Source organism: Gouania willdenowi, chromosome 10 (assembly GCF_900634775.1).
Source record: "Gouania willdenowi chromosome 10, fGouWil2.1, whole genome shotgun sequence".
In the NCBI taxonomy this organism is placed as follows: domain Eukaryota; kingdom Metazoa; phylum Chordata; class Actinopteri; order Blenniiformes; family Gobiesocidae; genus Gouania; species Gouania willdenowi.
In genome coordinates this window covers 26,028,175-26,043,552 of record NC_041053.1, presented here as the reverse complement: position 1 = coordinate 26,043,552, position 15,378 = coordinate 26,028,175, and the positions used below count along the sequence as shown (strand labels likewise).

Sequence of the window (15,378 nt, the reverse complement as noted above, 5' to 3'; positions counted from 1 at the left end):
AGACTTCCCAGAGTTTTTAGTCCTGTCCGCTCTGTGATTAAAGTTCCACTCATTTGGACAGAAATAAATCTTCTCTTGTGGACTCCACCATGTTTCCACAGCCTTCTTACATTGTACAGTATATATGAGCGTGTTTGTACCTGAGCCCAGAGTGAGTCCTGGAGCTGAGCAGATAACACCCATCCCTTCCTGCAGGGGCCAGAGCAGCGCTAAGAGAAAGGAACCCAACAATGGGCCAAATGAACATGTGCTGCCAGGGTTGCAGTGAGGGACAAAGATAGCACCGCTGCCCACAACAATGTATCAAACAGATGAATTAACTGCTGCTGCATACATCTGGTGGATTTCGTGGGCTGCTTTCCCAGAAATAGATTAACTATCAGCTATCATTAAAAACAATGTTGTTCCTGAGGAGGCTTCGGCCCAAAATGAGAGCATCCAGAACCAGTCCATCCACCCCATTAGCGTTCCCACTTAGTGAAATGAGGTGCTGAATGCTGAAAATTTAAAGGTAAACGTCCGAAGCCATTTCTTAATCGTGGCGTCTCAGTTTGTGTGGCTCTGTTTCCTGATTGGAGGAGAGATATCAGCGTCTTACTGTAGATAACCAGAAAACTTTCTACATCTCATCCGTTCTTCTTTCTCCTTGTCTTCTTTTTAAAGGATTGCACCGTGTATGAGACTGAGAACAAGATCCTTCATGTGGTAAGTTGCTTCTCTGCAAAAACACTCGTTGGCATCTTTCTGTCATGTACGGTCAGCAACAGCATTTCTATGTAAAATGATTCAATGTTAAATTCATATTTCTAACTGATTTAAATATACATTTTTAAGTAAAACACAAAATATTGAGAATTGAGACTGGAAATTCCATGAAATTTGTTTTACAATGTATCGAATATATAATATACAACCAAAAAAATAAAGCACAGCATTTTATAAAAACAAGACCTGTTATATTTGTATGTGTTCATGGCAAGCATTTGTGTGTAACTGTGTGAAATGTGCACTTGAAATCAAGTGAGCAGCTACTGTGTGAACAGAACTGCCTGCCACTCAAGGTCAGGTGAAGAGAATCACATGACGGGCTTTAATACTGGATTTTTGACACTCAATGGTTCATTTGCATTTAAAAGAGGATAAGTGCCACACATTCAAATAGAATGAAATCAAATTTAGTTCCTTTTTTGCCAATGAAAGCATGAACATTCAAGGAAAAGTGGTTGCAATATTCCAAATGAGTATCCAAGTGTCCCCTCAGAGTAAAAATTAGTCTACCAAACAATGACACCAAGCTATAGCAAGTACATTATTACCATATGGGGTTGGCGGATCAAATGACATCATCAAGGTATGGTATTAATGAAACAAAAATGAAAATGAAACACCAAAGCTCTTATTTTGATGTATTTGTGTTTTAACAGTTCTAACTGATCAATTATATTATTACCTTTAAATTGCAAAAATGTGTTGATGGTATAGTTAATACATGGTGATGTGGATTGTTTTTTAAATGCAAACGTTTGGCATTAGAATGTATTTCAGCTTTTTCCCCAAAGTTCTAATTGAAAGTAGTTGCAGCAGTAGATTTTTTAATTGTTTTACAGAACAACATAAATGGGTTTCAGTGATGGTTTTCTAGCGCTTTAATTTTACTGTTCTTCGTCTTGGCCCTGGAGCAATCAGATAGACAGCTGATATGTGTGTGTGTGTGTGTGTGTGTGTCTGTGTGTCTGCGTGCACGTGCATGTTTGTATGTGTGTGTGTAAAGATGAAGAGACAAACAGGAGATAAGTTATGAGCATGTGTGAGCCTGGGTGTCTGATGGAGCATGAAGTGTGTATGAGTGAATGTTTTTATGTGCATGCATGCATGAGGATGAGAGAAATTACATAAGCCTGTCCTAGTTGAGGATTTTTTCTTCTTCTTCTTCGTCCTTTCTCTTGTTTCCTCCGTTTTTCCTCCTGCTGCTTCACTGCCTTTTCTGCTTTTCTCACTTCCAGTTTCTCCTCTACCGTCTCCATCTTTAACTCTGTTTCACTTTTACTATCTCGGCAACATATGCAACAGCATGCATGCTGCCAATGTGGACAATGCACCATATGCAGCCATATTTGGTCTGAGAGAGATTGAAATAAATCAAAGGATTTCATTCATCCTGCACTTCACTAGAGTCCGCTAATGGTTTGAATGCTTTATCATTTCATGCTCATTTAAAAGAGTTCACGTTGCTGCAACTTTTGTGTTGTGAAGTTTTTTCATTTCAAAATATAGCCCACTTAAAGTCATAAGACAGCTTATCAATGAAGATATCTGGTAGGGATGTCCCGATACAACTTTTTCACTTCCGATACGATACCAATATTGCAGCTTTTGTTATTGGCTGATACCGATATCGATCCGATCCGATATCAACACGAATCATACATACTTGTTACCTTTTTTGTAGTATGGAATGTTAGAAAAGGCTTGATTATTAAAAAAACAGACGCATTTATTATTAACCAATAGATTACATATAATTGACCTTTTAGAAAAAGAATAACATATGATTGAATAAAATAAATTAAGAAATAAAATAGAAGATATTGGAAAAATAAATCCAAAAAACAATTATATAGATTTTAGATGCAGTCCGATAAGATCCCATATTTGTTTTCTGGCTGATATCGGACCGATATCCGATATCTATATTGGATCGGGACACCCCTAATATCTGGATCAGTGCAGGAATCTAACTAAGTAAACAGGCTGTGTTTGAAATAGCATACTAACGTACTACACACTCAATGAGTATATACTGTCTGTCTACTATATACTACAAGTATGGTTACTATGAGTAGGATGGTGAGAGTTCCCACTGAAGTATACTTCCAAGTTTCCCAAAATGCATTCCGAACCTACAACACACTGAGGCTGAATATCTCTGTTAATTCGCCACTTTAGAAAGTTCTGAAAACATTTTAAGCAAGAAAGTGACCAAGTAGAATATCAACATGTGGTCTATTGATCCATAAAACCATAGAAACGCATTTCATGCAGACATTTTCTGACTCCCGCCGTTGCGCTACTGACTAAACTTCCGGTTAACTTCAAAACAAGAGCCCTATTTACAAAAGTGTTAAAAGAAACTAATGGAAGACAAGAGAAGATGCTTTTGTTTTGAAATGGGGATTTTTGCCTTTTAGTTTGAAGCTGGTCCGCTCGCAATGCATCATGGGGCGGTTGACTATTGTGCCCACCGTGCATATAAAATATAAATATAAGATGTCCGGATATAATATACATCCGGGTATTTGTCACATTCTTAATCTTTCCATATTTATTTTGACGTCAGACTTAGTATGAGTAGAGTAGTAGGTTAGTATGACATTTCAAACATCGCCATTGATGGTTTATGCAGCTCTATGGTCCGGTTGCTTAGTGACTTGTACCTAAATGCCAACCTTAATTATTAAAGCTTTTTTTAGTCAGGATGCAGGAGGTGATTTTTCACTTAGTTTTCAGCTGACTTTATGGAGATTTCTTTTCCCACCTGTCTCACATGAATCCTCACGAGCATTTTGTTCAGGTAATGCAAATCATTCATAGTTTATTTTTATTTTTAGAGCCCAAAATCTTTTTGATCTTCTACTGTCCACATGACATTGGATGAAAGATTAAAGTTTTTCATCAGATAAATCCATGTTGTATGCTTTAATAAATGGAAGACGATATGGTCGGGGGGGGGGAAAAAGGATGTGAAAGGTTGAAATTGTCACTCGAAAGTTTGTTTTCGTCTCCACTGTAAACATCCTCTTATTGACATTTTTGGAAAAGTTTTCCACAATGCATTGTGGGATTGAGAGTCACGCAGACGGATGCATATAAGTGTTTTTTACTCCATTCTTTCTGTGATTTCTGTTTCTTTTCCATACAAGGAGGACAGTGATTTGCTTGACACCATTTTTGTTCTAGTTGTTCGCTGTATTCTCCGTGTTATGACCTCACTAAGAGAGACATTCCATTTTGAACCAGATTCAGATCTTTCTGTGTAAACCCCAAAAAAACATTCAACATTATTTTGCTGCAACTCTCAGCCCGTGAAAACACCAGAAATGTGTTGGAAAGTCCCTTTGGTAGAGTTTTTGGGGGCAAACTCAAGAACTAAAAACACTTCCGTGCATATGACTATGGTGTCACGGTCTGAGTTCACATCGTACTGAGTTCCTGCTACGTACCGAGATGTACCCGTACTGGGTTATACTGATTTTAAAAAATAAAGTTACATTAGGTTCACTGTTTTTTTTACTGCAATGTATATTATAATCATGTTTTTTGGAAAATAATCATGTTCCTGAGCTCCTTCTTGTCGGTGTCTGGTGATGGCGTGCCCTTCACCATGAAGAAGATTGTAAATCATTTCTTTGTGGCGTTGGAACCTCTCCTGCCTCGTAGATTGAGCAGTTGTACATTTTTGTAAAAGAAAAGGAGCCGGTCAGCACTCGTCATATAACATTAGCTTTGATCTTTAGTTTTGGGATTACGTTTTTTATCCCAGCACGGTGGAAGTAGAAAAAAGCTAAGCGGAAGTAGCATAAATTCATTTTCCGGTAGTGTGCATACTCATAACCGATCTCAGACCAATGTGAACGCAGACCGTGACAACGGGACTCCAAATATCACAATGCAAGACATGAAACTTTAAAAACAAAGGCAGTAAATGAAGTGTTTACGATGGAGATAAAAAGAAACCTTTTACATATCTTTTTCAAGCAACTGATCTTCCATTTATTGATCTATGAAGCCTTCACTAGGTTTCCCCCCTTTCCTCTCTCCTTAAAGGAAGCGCGTGACGGTGTAAACATCTGGAGCATTTCGTCTGATCATTTTTAAACTACAATCCAATAATAATCCAATAAATTCCTATTATGGCTGAGATTAAAATACTGTTTCATGCTTCTGCTATCAATAAAGTAAACAAGCACACATCTCATTTAAAAATGCTGTGTGAGGTTTAGCAATGACATTTTTAGAGGGAAAACCACAATTATAGTGTCTGCAGTAGTCAGGCAGGTAAGATGGAAATCTGGGTAGCTGCTGATAATACAGTTGTCTGCATGGGTTAGCTGACAAATAGCCTGGAAATCAGTCAAGGTTTATTTAGATCAAATGTTAAGTGAAGCAAAATTTAATATTTGGCTTATTTGCTTGAATGCACTCACGTGGATGTGGGTTAACCTGCATTGGGAACGTGAATGCAGAGCAATATCTAAGCAGCTACTCTACAATGTATCAGGTTTGGTGAGCTCATGGGAATTAGGGTTCTCTTCAAAAATGGTCCCAACAATAAAATAAATAAAAACATCCCTCTGTATATCAAAAGTTTGTGTCATGAAGCATGTGCAGTGTTGCTCTGTCTGTGACACTGTTGGAACGATCTAATGAAATGAGGCCTGTTTCACCTTCCCCTGTTAGGTCACAGCATCCCGGTGGGATGAAAACCAATTTAAAAAAAAAAAAACCATTGTGCCTCTTTCGTTGTCTCTCTCTTCCTGTCATTCTTCATTCTGCTCTTCCTATTTTCATCTGCCTTCTACAGTGTAAGACCTTAGCGGGGATATGCGACCACATCATCTCCCTGTCATCAGATTCTCTGGTCTCTCAGTCTGCACATCTGGAGGTTGTGCACCTCACCAGCATTTTGCCCAGTGAAGGGCTGGTAAGGATTTCACAAAAAAAGAAAAGAAAAAATCAGAACTCCATCCTTTCTTTTCCATTTGTTGAATTCACAAGGTTAGTGGAAAATTTTTAAAGTTGTCAATATATCTGGTTGTTAACGCGTCACCTGTTATTTAGCTAACTGCTTTGGTTGTGTTAATTAGGGGTTGTAATAAGATACGTATCACGATACTTGGGTCACGGTACGATATTATCACAATATCACGATATATTGCTATATTCTATCCAGTTAAAATCAAAATTAAACGTAGAGATGAAAAAGTTGCTGTATATGTTCATCAGAAGATATTGATCATTCAGAGGACAAATTGAGTCAAAACTATTTGCTTCCAAACACCCTATTTATTATTTATTGTTAGTGTTTTTGAACATTTTCACTGAAAAAATGAAAATGTAGTGTTGCACACTGCCATCATAAAATAAAGTGCAATGAGTTTCTTTTCACTGAAACTACTGTGTAGAAGTCTCAAAGTAATTGTTGATTAAATATCACAAAAAATATCTATATATAGACTGTATATATATATATATTTTTTTTAAATCGATTAAAAAATAAAAATAAATAAAATTGGCACCCGAAAAATCGCGATAAATCGTGAAATCCATTTTTTTTCCACACCCCTAGTGTTAATCATGCTGATCCAAATCTATACATTATAGTGATGAATTCTCATATATAGCAACAACTTTGTCATACATTGTTAAAGTGGGTCCTGAATAAAAGCTTAAAGGGGCACAATGCCACCAGGCTAATGGGGGGGGGGGGGGGGGTGGAAACAGGCAATACTGGACTCTGGATTTTCCGAGCAACTGGAAAAAAGGCATCGAAAGGCCAGAAATCAGACAAACATGAATGTCTTTATTGTAATTATTATCACGGTCAGCCATGTTTTGGAGATATTTTGACGAAGATCAGAGGTTTTAACATAGAATTGCGGAGTTCCGAGTTGTGCTAAACACAGTATCAGCTGTGATGTTATAAGTGGTTATGTGGTTTTCTGGGAGTTGGCCAAGTGACCTTTAGATGGTGAAAATCTGGTTAGAATTCTATATAGCGCTCCTTTAAATTAGCTTATTGTGTTAAATCAAGTCAAGTTGGATTAGTACATTTTAGCTCGGTATACTTGAATGTACAAAAAGAGGTTAAATAAAGTTTTGTTTGGTCTCTCTTTAAAAGGATTACATGAAGATAAACTTATGTAAGTTATGCAGCATGTACAGTAAAATTTGCATCTTCAATAACGTAAATGAGAAGGTCTTGGCTGACATTCATATTTTCCCAAATTGATTTGTACGACCTTTGTAAAGTCATGCTGGGACGAACTGATCTTTCATCACTTTTTTTTTTTTTTTTTTTACACATTTTTACATCTGTAAAGCAAATAAGATTAAAACTATACAACCTTGGACCCCCCTTAACCTGATATCTGTGCTTTTGCTTCAGGGCATGTATATCAAGTCAACTTACGATGGGCTTCATGTTATCACAGGGACAACAGAGAATGTAAGTTTCTAAACAAGCACAATGATTTATTTCATCGTTTCAAAAGACCATTAATCTGTTTTTTAAGAATTCTATGAAATGATCAACATTCACTGTTTCTTCTCCGACTTTGCAGTCTCCAGCAGACCTGTGTAAGAAGATCCATGCAGGGGATGAAGTGATCCAGGTCAACCACCAGACAGTGGTGAGATGAAAACATCACAATCTTTAAGCTTTGGAAACGTCAAAGTACATGACATGTGTCACTATGTGAGTGTCATTTATTTGTTCAGTGTCGGGATTACTCACGGAACAACTTTTGTGGAACATTGCAGAAGCACAAACATGGGCACCCATTGAGCTTCGAGAGCCTTTGTGATTGATCGTGTCTTCGTTTCCCTGTGGCGTCAGGATTGATTTGTTCCAGCTTTTTATATTTAGGATTTCTAAAGGGTACAAAGATGGTTGATGTATTTGTACGTATCAAAAGGTGCATGCAGAGGATGCGGCGTTGATTGACGCGTGAGGTTCGAGTGCAGTCTCTCTCTATCTCTCACTCTCTCCACAGGGTGAGGGTGAAGCCTACACCCTGCCAGGCTCTTAGCTCCAACCTTTCATTAGTCCCCGTGCTGGATCCTCACTACTGTGATCCCTCACACTAGGGGAGGAGACAGGCCGGGAGGAACAGAGGTGCATGTGTGGGGCTGGTGCGAAAAAAGGATGAAAAAGCGAAGAGAGGCTGTAATGTGGCAGGGCTGAAAGAACGTATAGGGGAAAACGGAGGAAGAGGTACAGTATTTGGGTACATGGGGCCCTCATTTATCAACCTTGCATGAAAACGGGTGAAATCTGAGTGCACATTTAGTGGTACAAGACTGTGTGATTCCTGAAACAATGGTATTTGATCAATCCCAGAGTACAAATGAGTGAGTTCGATCGTCATTTACATGATACGCCCTCAAATATTCCAGGTTTGGAGGCCCCGCCCACTGAAGTCGAACAAACATTGGCAAGGAAATAAATGCTTCCAAGATGAAAATCAGCATCTTTACAGCTGAGGAAGTGAACAGCGCTTCCAAACGGACTCGGGCTGATGTTTGAATTCAATTCTCAATAACTAACTTAACCAATGCCTCATGGTGGTTTAAGTGAAATTTTACTTAGTGCTGTCAAGAGATTAAAAATATGGTGTGATTAATTAATTATGCTCAGTGATTAATCACTATAATTAATCTCTTTTTAGTCCTACCTAAAAATAGCTGAGAAACGTCCTCAACTTGAGGTATTTTCATTTAAATGACATTATTGTGGCAGAGGGAAAGACTGATGTATAACAAAGTGTCTTTATAAAGCCATTTATTGTTTTTAACAGACTTGTAGACATGTTAATTCCTTTGTATGTGAGAGTAGTCCTGACACCTTTAGTTTAGACTATCAAGCCAATATTGATGTGTACTGTTGTCAATCTCCAAATAATAGAAAATAGAAATGACATAAAATATCAGGTCCATATGAAGTGCTATAAGTTATCATATCATAAACAGCAAGAACATTTTTCTGAGCAATATAAGTAATAAACGCCGTCCGAAGAACCGCTGTCCATGCTAGCTGCTACATAGTTAGCACTGAGGTGGAAGAGCTCCGCTGGTGATCCACAAACTCTTTCTTGCACAATTTGCACACATCTGGGCTTTAGTTTTTTTTAAAATCCGGTGTGTTTTTAACTAAAATTACCGTGCTCAAAGACTCCTCAGACTCCTCAGGTTCTACCGTTGTAGCCGGTGCATCAGTATTTATGGGTATACTGGGAATGCGTGCAATGGAGAACGGTTCCGCGCCGTTTGCGGTGCAAAAAAAAAGAAAGGATTTACGTGATAAATTTTTTTAGTGCGTTATTTTTTCTTGTATTCAATTAATTGCAATTAACGCGTTAAAGTGACACCCCTAATTTTACTCACCCGCAGCCTAGAAAAGCAAAAATCCCTGCTATTTGATCAAGACAATTCTTTACATTTTGGTCAAGAAAAAGTAGACGAGTCAGGCTGGCCTACGCTCACATCAGAAGTGATAAATACAGAGGCTTGCGTGAATTTGGTCGAAAGCACGTCATACGCACAAATCTGAATGCACGTACGGTTAATATAGAGGGCCATGAAGAGCCAAAATGGGTAAAAAAACCTATATGTAACCTATATTTTATAAAAGAAATGTGACAATTTTTCTTCAAAGCTCATAAAAATAACACAAATTGTGCAATCACATGTTTTAGACCGAACAGTAATAATTGAATTATTTGAGTGCCATTATCACGCCCCCCTATCATGATATCCTGCCCCCAGCTGATAGCCTCCTATGCAGTGACCCTTTAAGCTTTTATTCAGGACCCCACTTTGAAATCGCACTTGTTTAAGCCCAGCTTCTTTTTAGAGGTACGTTGTGGGATTAGTGCAAAAAACAAGCTGAGGCAGCATATTAATATGAAAGTAAAAGCATGTGGGAAAATAATGACCCTGGAGATTTAGAATAACTGTGCTGCAGCAGTTTGTGCCCCATTTTTCTCTCCATGATTCCCCATATTCTATTTCCTACTTTCACAATAGAAACACTTCAAACGTTGTTGTCTGAGTTCATCGATGTGTTTGCTGTTACGTACAATATCATGTGACCACCAGTGTCAAAGCTGAGTTTGGTTAGCGGGTAAAAAAAAAACAGCCTATCAACCACAATTTCAAATGGTTTTAAAGGCATGCAAGGTACATTTATTTACATTTCAACAATTATAGGATCTCTTTCCTTCTAAGCAAAACTGCAGCTTGCTTGGTTTTCCCTAAAGATATTATCGCACACATTTGTAGTATTTAGTTATACAGTGCTAGCAGATTATTAGTGGACCAATCTGGTTAACAAGTTAACTCCAACATGGAACTTTAACAGAGAGAACTATTGGGGTATATATTACTTTAGATTATTTGCAGAAGTACGGCTTTTGATTTTCTTTTGGAAAATGGATGGAAAATTGCTGACCTCCCAGAATGGAACGAGCGATATCACATGAAACATTTGCTCTTTTCCATGTTTTCAGGACAGGGACGGCGCTACACCAGGGCTAGGGGGTGCTATAGCCCCGTCTGGAATTTGTGTAGCCCCAGTTAAGCTCCTTGAGCATTTTATCTATTATTTGAATTATTAATTTATTCAGTTCAAAAACATTAAAAAGTTCCAGAGTAGCCGTAAATCCCTGCTTTTACCCCATTCATTGGTGCCCATTGATTAACATATACTACAGTGTGTGCGTGTGTGTGTGTGTGTGTGTGTGTGTGTGTGTGTGTGTGTGTGTGTGTGTGTGTGTGTGTGTGTGTGTGTGTGTGTGTGTGTGTGTGTGTGTGTGTGTGTGTGTGATAGACGATGGGAGGGGAGGAGTCTTTTTCGCGCATCATTTTAGTGTTCACTAGCAGTCCAATGCAATTGATAATTAAGAAAAAAAGAGTTCCCGTAGAAAATGAAGACCAAGAGCCCGTCTCCCAGGGAGCCTCTACAAACAATTTCTGTCACACTACCTGTCGCCTCCGCTTCATGTGAGCGCAGTTGTTTCTGCATGCGACACGTTAAAAAAACATACCTGAGAAACCGAAAGGCAATCTTGCCTGCCTGTCCAAACACGCAGAAACAACAGCAAACACATCGTTCTCCTATAAAACAACTAGGGTGAGTTAGTTCTTCCCTGACGTTTTGCAATTTAGATTTACTGTCTGATTATTAGCAGGCGAAAGAGTGGCTGTCAGGTGTTGAATAAGTCACTTTTGCTCATTTTTTTTTTTTTTTTGTTGCCATTGATTTATGGTCACTTGTATTATGTTTAACTAATTTGTTAAATATTATTTGACCAAATTCATTTAAAACTACATTTATATCTAACATTCTGTGTTGCGCAACTTCTTTTATTGAAGAAAAAACGAGAAACTGCTTTTAAAAGTAATATATATATATTTTTTAAATTATCAGTCCCCCCGCATATCAATCCCGCACCCCCTTAGCACCGGGAGAGAAAAAATCCTGGCGCCGTGCCTGTTTCAGGAGATTATTTTCAATATATTTTCTCCCATTAAACAAGTGGCAAAATGCGTAGCTACTAGCAAGAATTCTGAATGCATGACTTGAAATATTGCTCAAAGTTTTACACTTTGAAAACTCAGAAAGCATTCTGTATTTCATAACCAAAGGAAAACTAAATTCTTTACAAGATTTAATTCAATCACTAATGAGTAGGTGTGAGGCATTGACAATATGATACCGGTCTCACGATAACAATACGATACAAGGTAAGGTAAAAAAAAAAAGACCAAAAAAATTAAAGTTCCAGTTGGAAAAATATTCATGCTTTTGGACACACTTACTCCAATAATCTGGTTAGTAGTGAATACATATTTTCGTTGGTTGAATGGATTCTTCTACTTTAGTCTAGATCAGGGGTCTGCAACCTGCGGCTCTGAAGCCACATGTGGCTCTTTGACTCTTTTGCAATGGCTCCTTGTAGCGTTTAAAAAAATATGGTATTGATGATTAATGACAATAACTTAAAATAAAATTATGATAAAAGAATTGGTTACCCTAAAAATGAATCACATTGTGCAATAACTTTGCCACCATCCTACTTCACCTCCTGCAACATCTACAGATCATCAACTTTCCTGCACCTGTGGCTAACCTTAAGTTTTAAATCCCTGGTAAGATAACTAAACCAACGAAAACACTATTTTGGAAGAAAATAGAGATTTTAATTGCGTGGGAAAAGATTTATTTAATTGCCAACATGTCGGCTTAATATGCATAATGCATGCTTGATTTGTTGCAAGAAATTAGCTATTAGCATGTGTTGACTGACATGATCACTCACATGTCATCAAATTCAACTTATTTTTTGTAGCCCTTCAACTCCATTAACTCATAAAATTATTTGATATTATTTTAATTGTATAGAATCTTAACACTGTATTGTCTTTATTGGGAATTTTTTTTTTTTTTTTTGGCTCCAGGAGGACTTTAATCCAGGCGAGATTAGGCAAAATGGCTCTTTTGAGAGTAAAGGTTGCAGACCCCTGGTCTAGATCATTCCCTGTCCTGTGTTGTCTGTGGGTTTGGGCTCACCTGTGTTTCTGTCACTCCCAGTTATGTCAGCGTCAGTGTGCTGAGTTGGAGAGGTAAATTGGTTCGTGCTCCTTCTTTGTCCTCACACAGTGCGTCTTGTTTTTATCTTTTCCTCTTTTTAAAGTGGGACTACTATGTCTTTACTTGTTTGCTGGTTATACCCACGCTGCTTTGCCATTGGGTTGAGTCTTTCATTTGATCTGTTCCTGGTTTTTATTGACTTTTTTTCAGTTGTCTTGTTTTCTATTCCATCTGCACATTTCTCAGTCTTTCACTTTGGTTTCTTCATCTGGGTGTTAGATTCCAGCGAATAATCACGAAACCTGGCAAAGGGTTTACAAGTGATGGAAATACAGCCACAAGGTGAACCATAAACACAAGTAAATCAGCTTCTGCTCCTCTTTCAGTATCGTGTAAGCTGACACATATGCTAGGAACAGAGTTTACTTCATTTAAATCCATTCAAATGTCCCCACATTTTCAAGAAACAGGAATATAGCTGTATAAACAAGTTAATCTGGGGATTACCAGGGATTATAGGACACATTGCTGCCCCGTACACCTCAGAGAAAGAAATTAAGGATCACACTGTAAGGGTAAGCTGAGCTCCAACAATGCACACATCTCAAAAGAATGGGAAAACCAGGCACTCCAAAAGTGAAAACTTAAAACTGAGGAAAGATATTCTAAAAAGCTTTTATTAGAATGGCCAAATTGTGTGGTATTTGTCAGGGCGAACAAACATTTGTGGTTGTTGTCACGCTTATATATAAACATCAGCCAATTAAACGTTGTCATACGAAGCCACTCCCACACCTTGTGATGGGAGCCAATCACAGACTCAGACAAATGAAAATGAGAAACAGGTAAAGTGATTTCAGTAATCAGCAACACATGAAAAAAAAAAAGAGCGAGAGAACAAACCTGAAAAATAATGAGACAAATCAACATATATGATAAAAAACATTATATGTCAAAATCATCATTTAATTTAAACCATGAAATAATAACGCTTTATGATTTCATGGTTTCAATTAAATTATGATTTTGACCTATAATTTTTTTTGTAATATATGTTGGGTTGTCTCATTTTATTATTATTATTATTATTATTGGTTTTTCAGGTTTGTTCTCTCGTTCATGTGTTGCTGATCACTTCAATGACCTCACCTGTTTCTCGTTTTCATTGTTCCGTCTGAGTCTGTGATTGGCTCCCATCACAAGTTGTGGGAGTGGCCAGTGGCTGATGTCTATATACAGGAGTTTGATAGCCCTGATGAGCATCACAATCATTGTCATTGTACAAAGTACAACAAAATTGCAAATTCCCCCACACAACATTCAGGTACACTTAAAGATTCAAGTCAGAACAGTTATTATAAAAATACAACATAAGGTATGGTAAACGTCTATCAGAATAAAAGGTTCATCAGTATAAAAGTTAATCAGAATAAAAGTGCATTGGTATAAAAAGTTTATCAATATACGTAAAAGTCAAAATGATCTGGCCATTATCATAAAGGATAATCAGAATCTCTTTTCACAAATTACAAATCTCAATGATTAAGGACTGATGAACAAAATTGTTTCAATTGAAAAACTGTGTGACAGTAACTTACATGACATATACAGTGTAACCCTTTGTGGTTAAAGTGGACACAGCCTGACTGACCATGCAATAGCATTCCTCCTTTGTCTGTCTGGGCTAATGCAGCAGAAGAAATGCTGAGTGAAATCAAAACTCTGAACAAGTCCAAAGAAAAGTGGAATCTGGGCACTTCTGGCTGGTCATCATAATGTTAAAGATAAGGTCAGAGCAGCTGTGTCTGTCTGTCTGTGTGTGTATGTGTGAGTGAGCCTCTATGGACACTTCTAGTAGCTGAGACCATGAGACCAGTGTAGCCAATCAATGGCCTGACGAGTGCTGTAAACTCCAGGGAAGGCTCCTGCCACAGCCACTGCTAGAAACTCTGTAGTCAGCACTCTTTCACCATCTCTCTCCTTCTCAGGACTGAACACTACTGGCTGCAACACTTCTTTAGACCACTGGCACTCTGACTGTGTGTATGTTGCTGCAGTGGATGAACAGTAAAACAAATAATTCATCTAAATATGGATCCTGATTTTCCTAAAAGTTTGGATTTTTGTTAATCCATCAAAATGATCTCATCCACAAAAACTGAGTATATGAAAGCCTTTAAAAGTATTAACAATCAGCCTATGGAAGCTGTATTGCTATTTCTGTATACCATTTTTTGTACAATTTTACTAAAAAACAAAACAATGATAAATTATAGATGCTGCACAGCAGTGGTCAGGGCCAGGCAATTTTAAGCAAAAATGGAAATGTTGCATGAGTTGAGGCTTAAACTCACAATCTTCAACATCAAGAAACATCCCCTGTCACTGAGCTAATTGGAAAATTAAAATGTCTCAGCCCGTCACCTGTGTGCAAGACAGCAGCTGTTAGTGTTTAAAGGCAGATTTGAAACGTCTGTCAAAAAATCAGTCATGAAGACAAAAGTCCAAAAATACACATTTCATGTTGATCATTTGTTTTTAACAACAATTTATTGGCTCCATAAGTGATGCATTTTTGCATTGAATCCAATTGTTTGCACGAGAGCAAATTCAAAATTCTGCAAATAAAATTCTGTTTTTGATTCTGATATTTTCCAAACATCATTTACCATGCCACCAATTTTTTTAATGAACATTGAACACGTATTTAGCAAGAGTTTGCAGGTATATGTTTACAAAGTTTTGATGCGCTGAGGCTCAATTTTATGAATCAAAAATCTGTGTGGATTCCTCGTGTGAGATTCATCTAAAGATGGTCTGTAGTAAGTTGGATGTTAATGGAATAAAAATTGGAGAGGAGACAGATTTGATTAGTTTTATAGTTAAAAAAAAAACCAGAGTAACGGACTTCATAATTTGAAATAGGTTTAAATGTACACCAGTTTTTTCAGTGTTGGGACTACATTTTGGTGAACGTTGCAAATCGGTAGCACATGTGGTTGATTTGT

General features: G+C 37.6%; 1 protein-coding gene across 3 annotated transcripts in view; it reads left to right on the top strand.

Moving 5' to 3' along the window:
• Positions 1 to 15,378, top strand: part of LOC114470638 (connector enhancer of kinase suppressor of ras 2) — an 85,692-nt gene that overhangs the window by 33,671 nt on the left and 36,643 nt on the right. For all 3 annotated transcript variants that reach the window (XM_028458933.1, XM_028458932.1, XM_028458934.1), the window contains exons 5-8: positions 664 to 705; positions 5,582 to 5,701; positions 7,166 to 7,225; positions 7,341 to 7,409. In XM_028458933.1, coding sequence (XP_028314734.1) covers positions 664 to 705; positions 5,582 to 5,701; positions 7,166 to 7,225; positions 7,341 to 7,409 — 291 coding nt within the window. The remainder of the gene's footprint in view (positions 1 to 663; positions 706 to 5,581; positions 5,702 to 7,165; positions 7,226 to 7,340; positions 7,410 to 15,378) is intronic.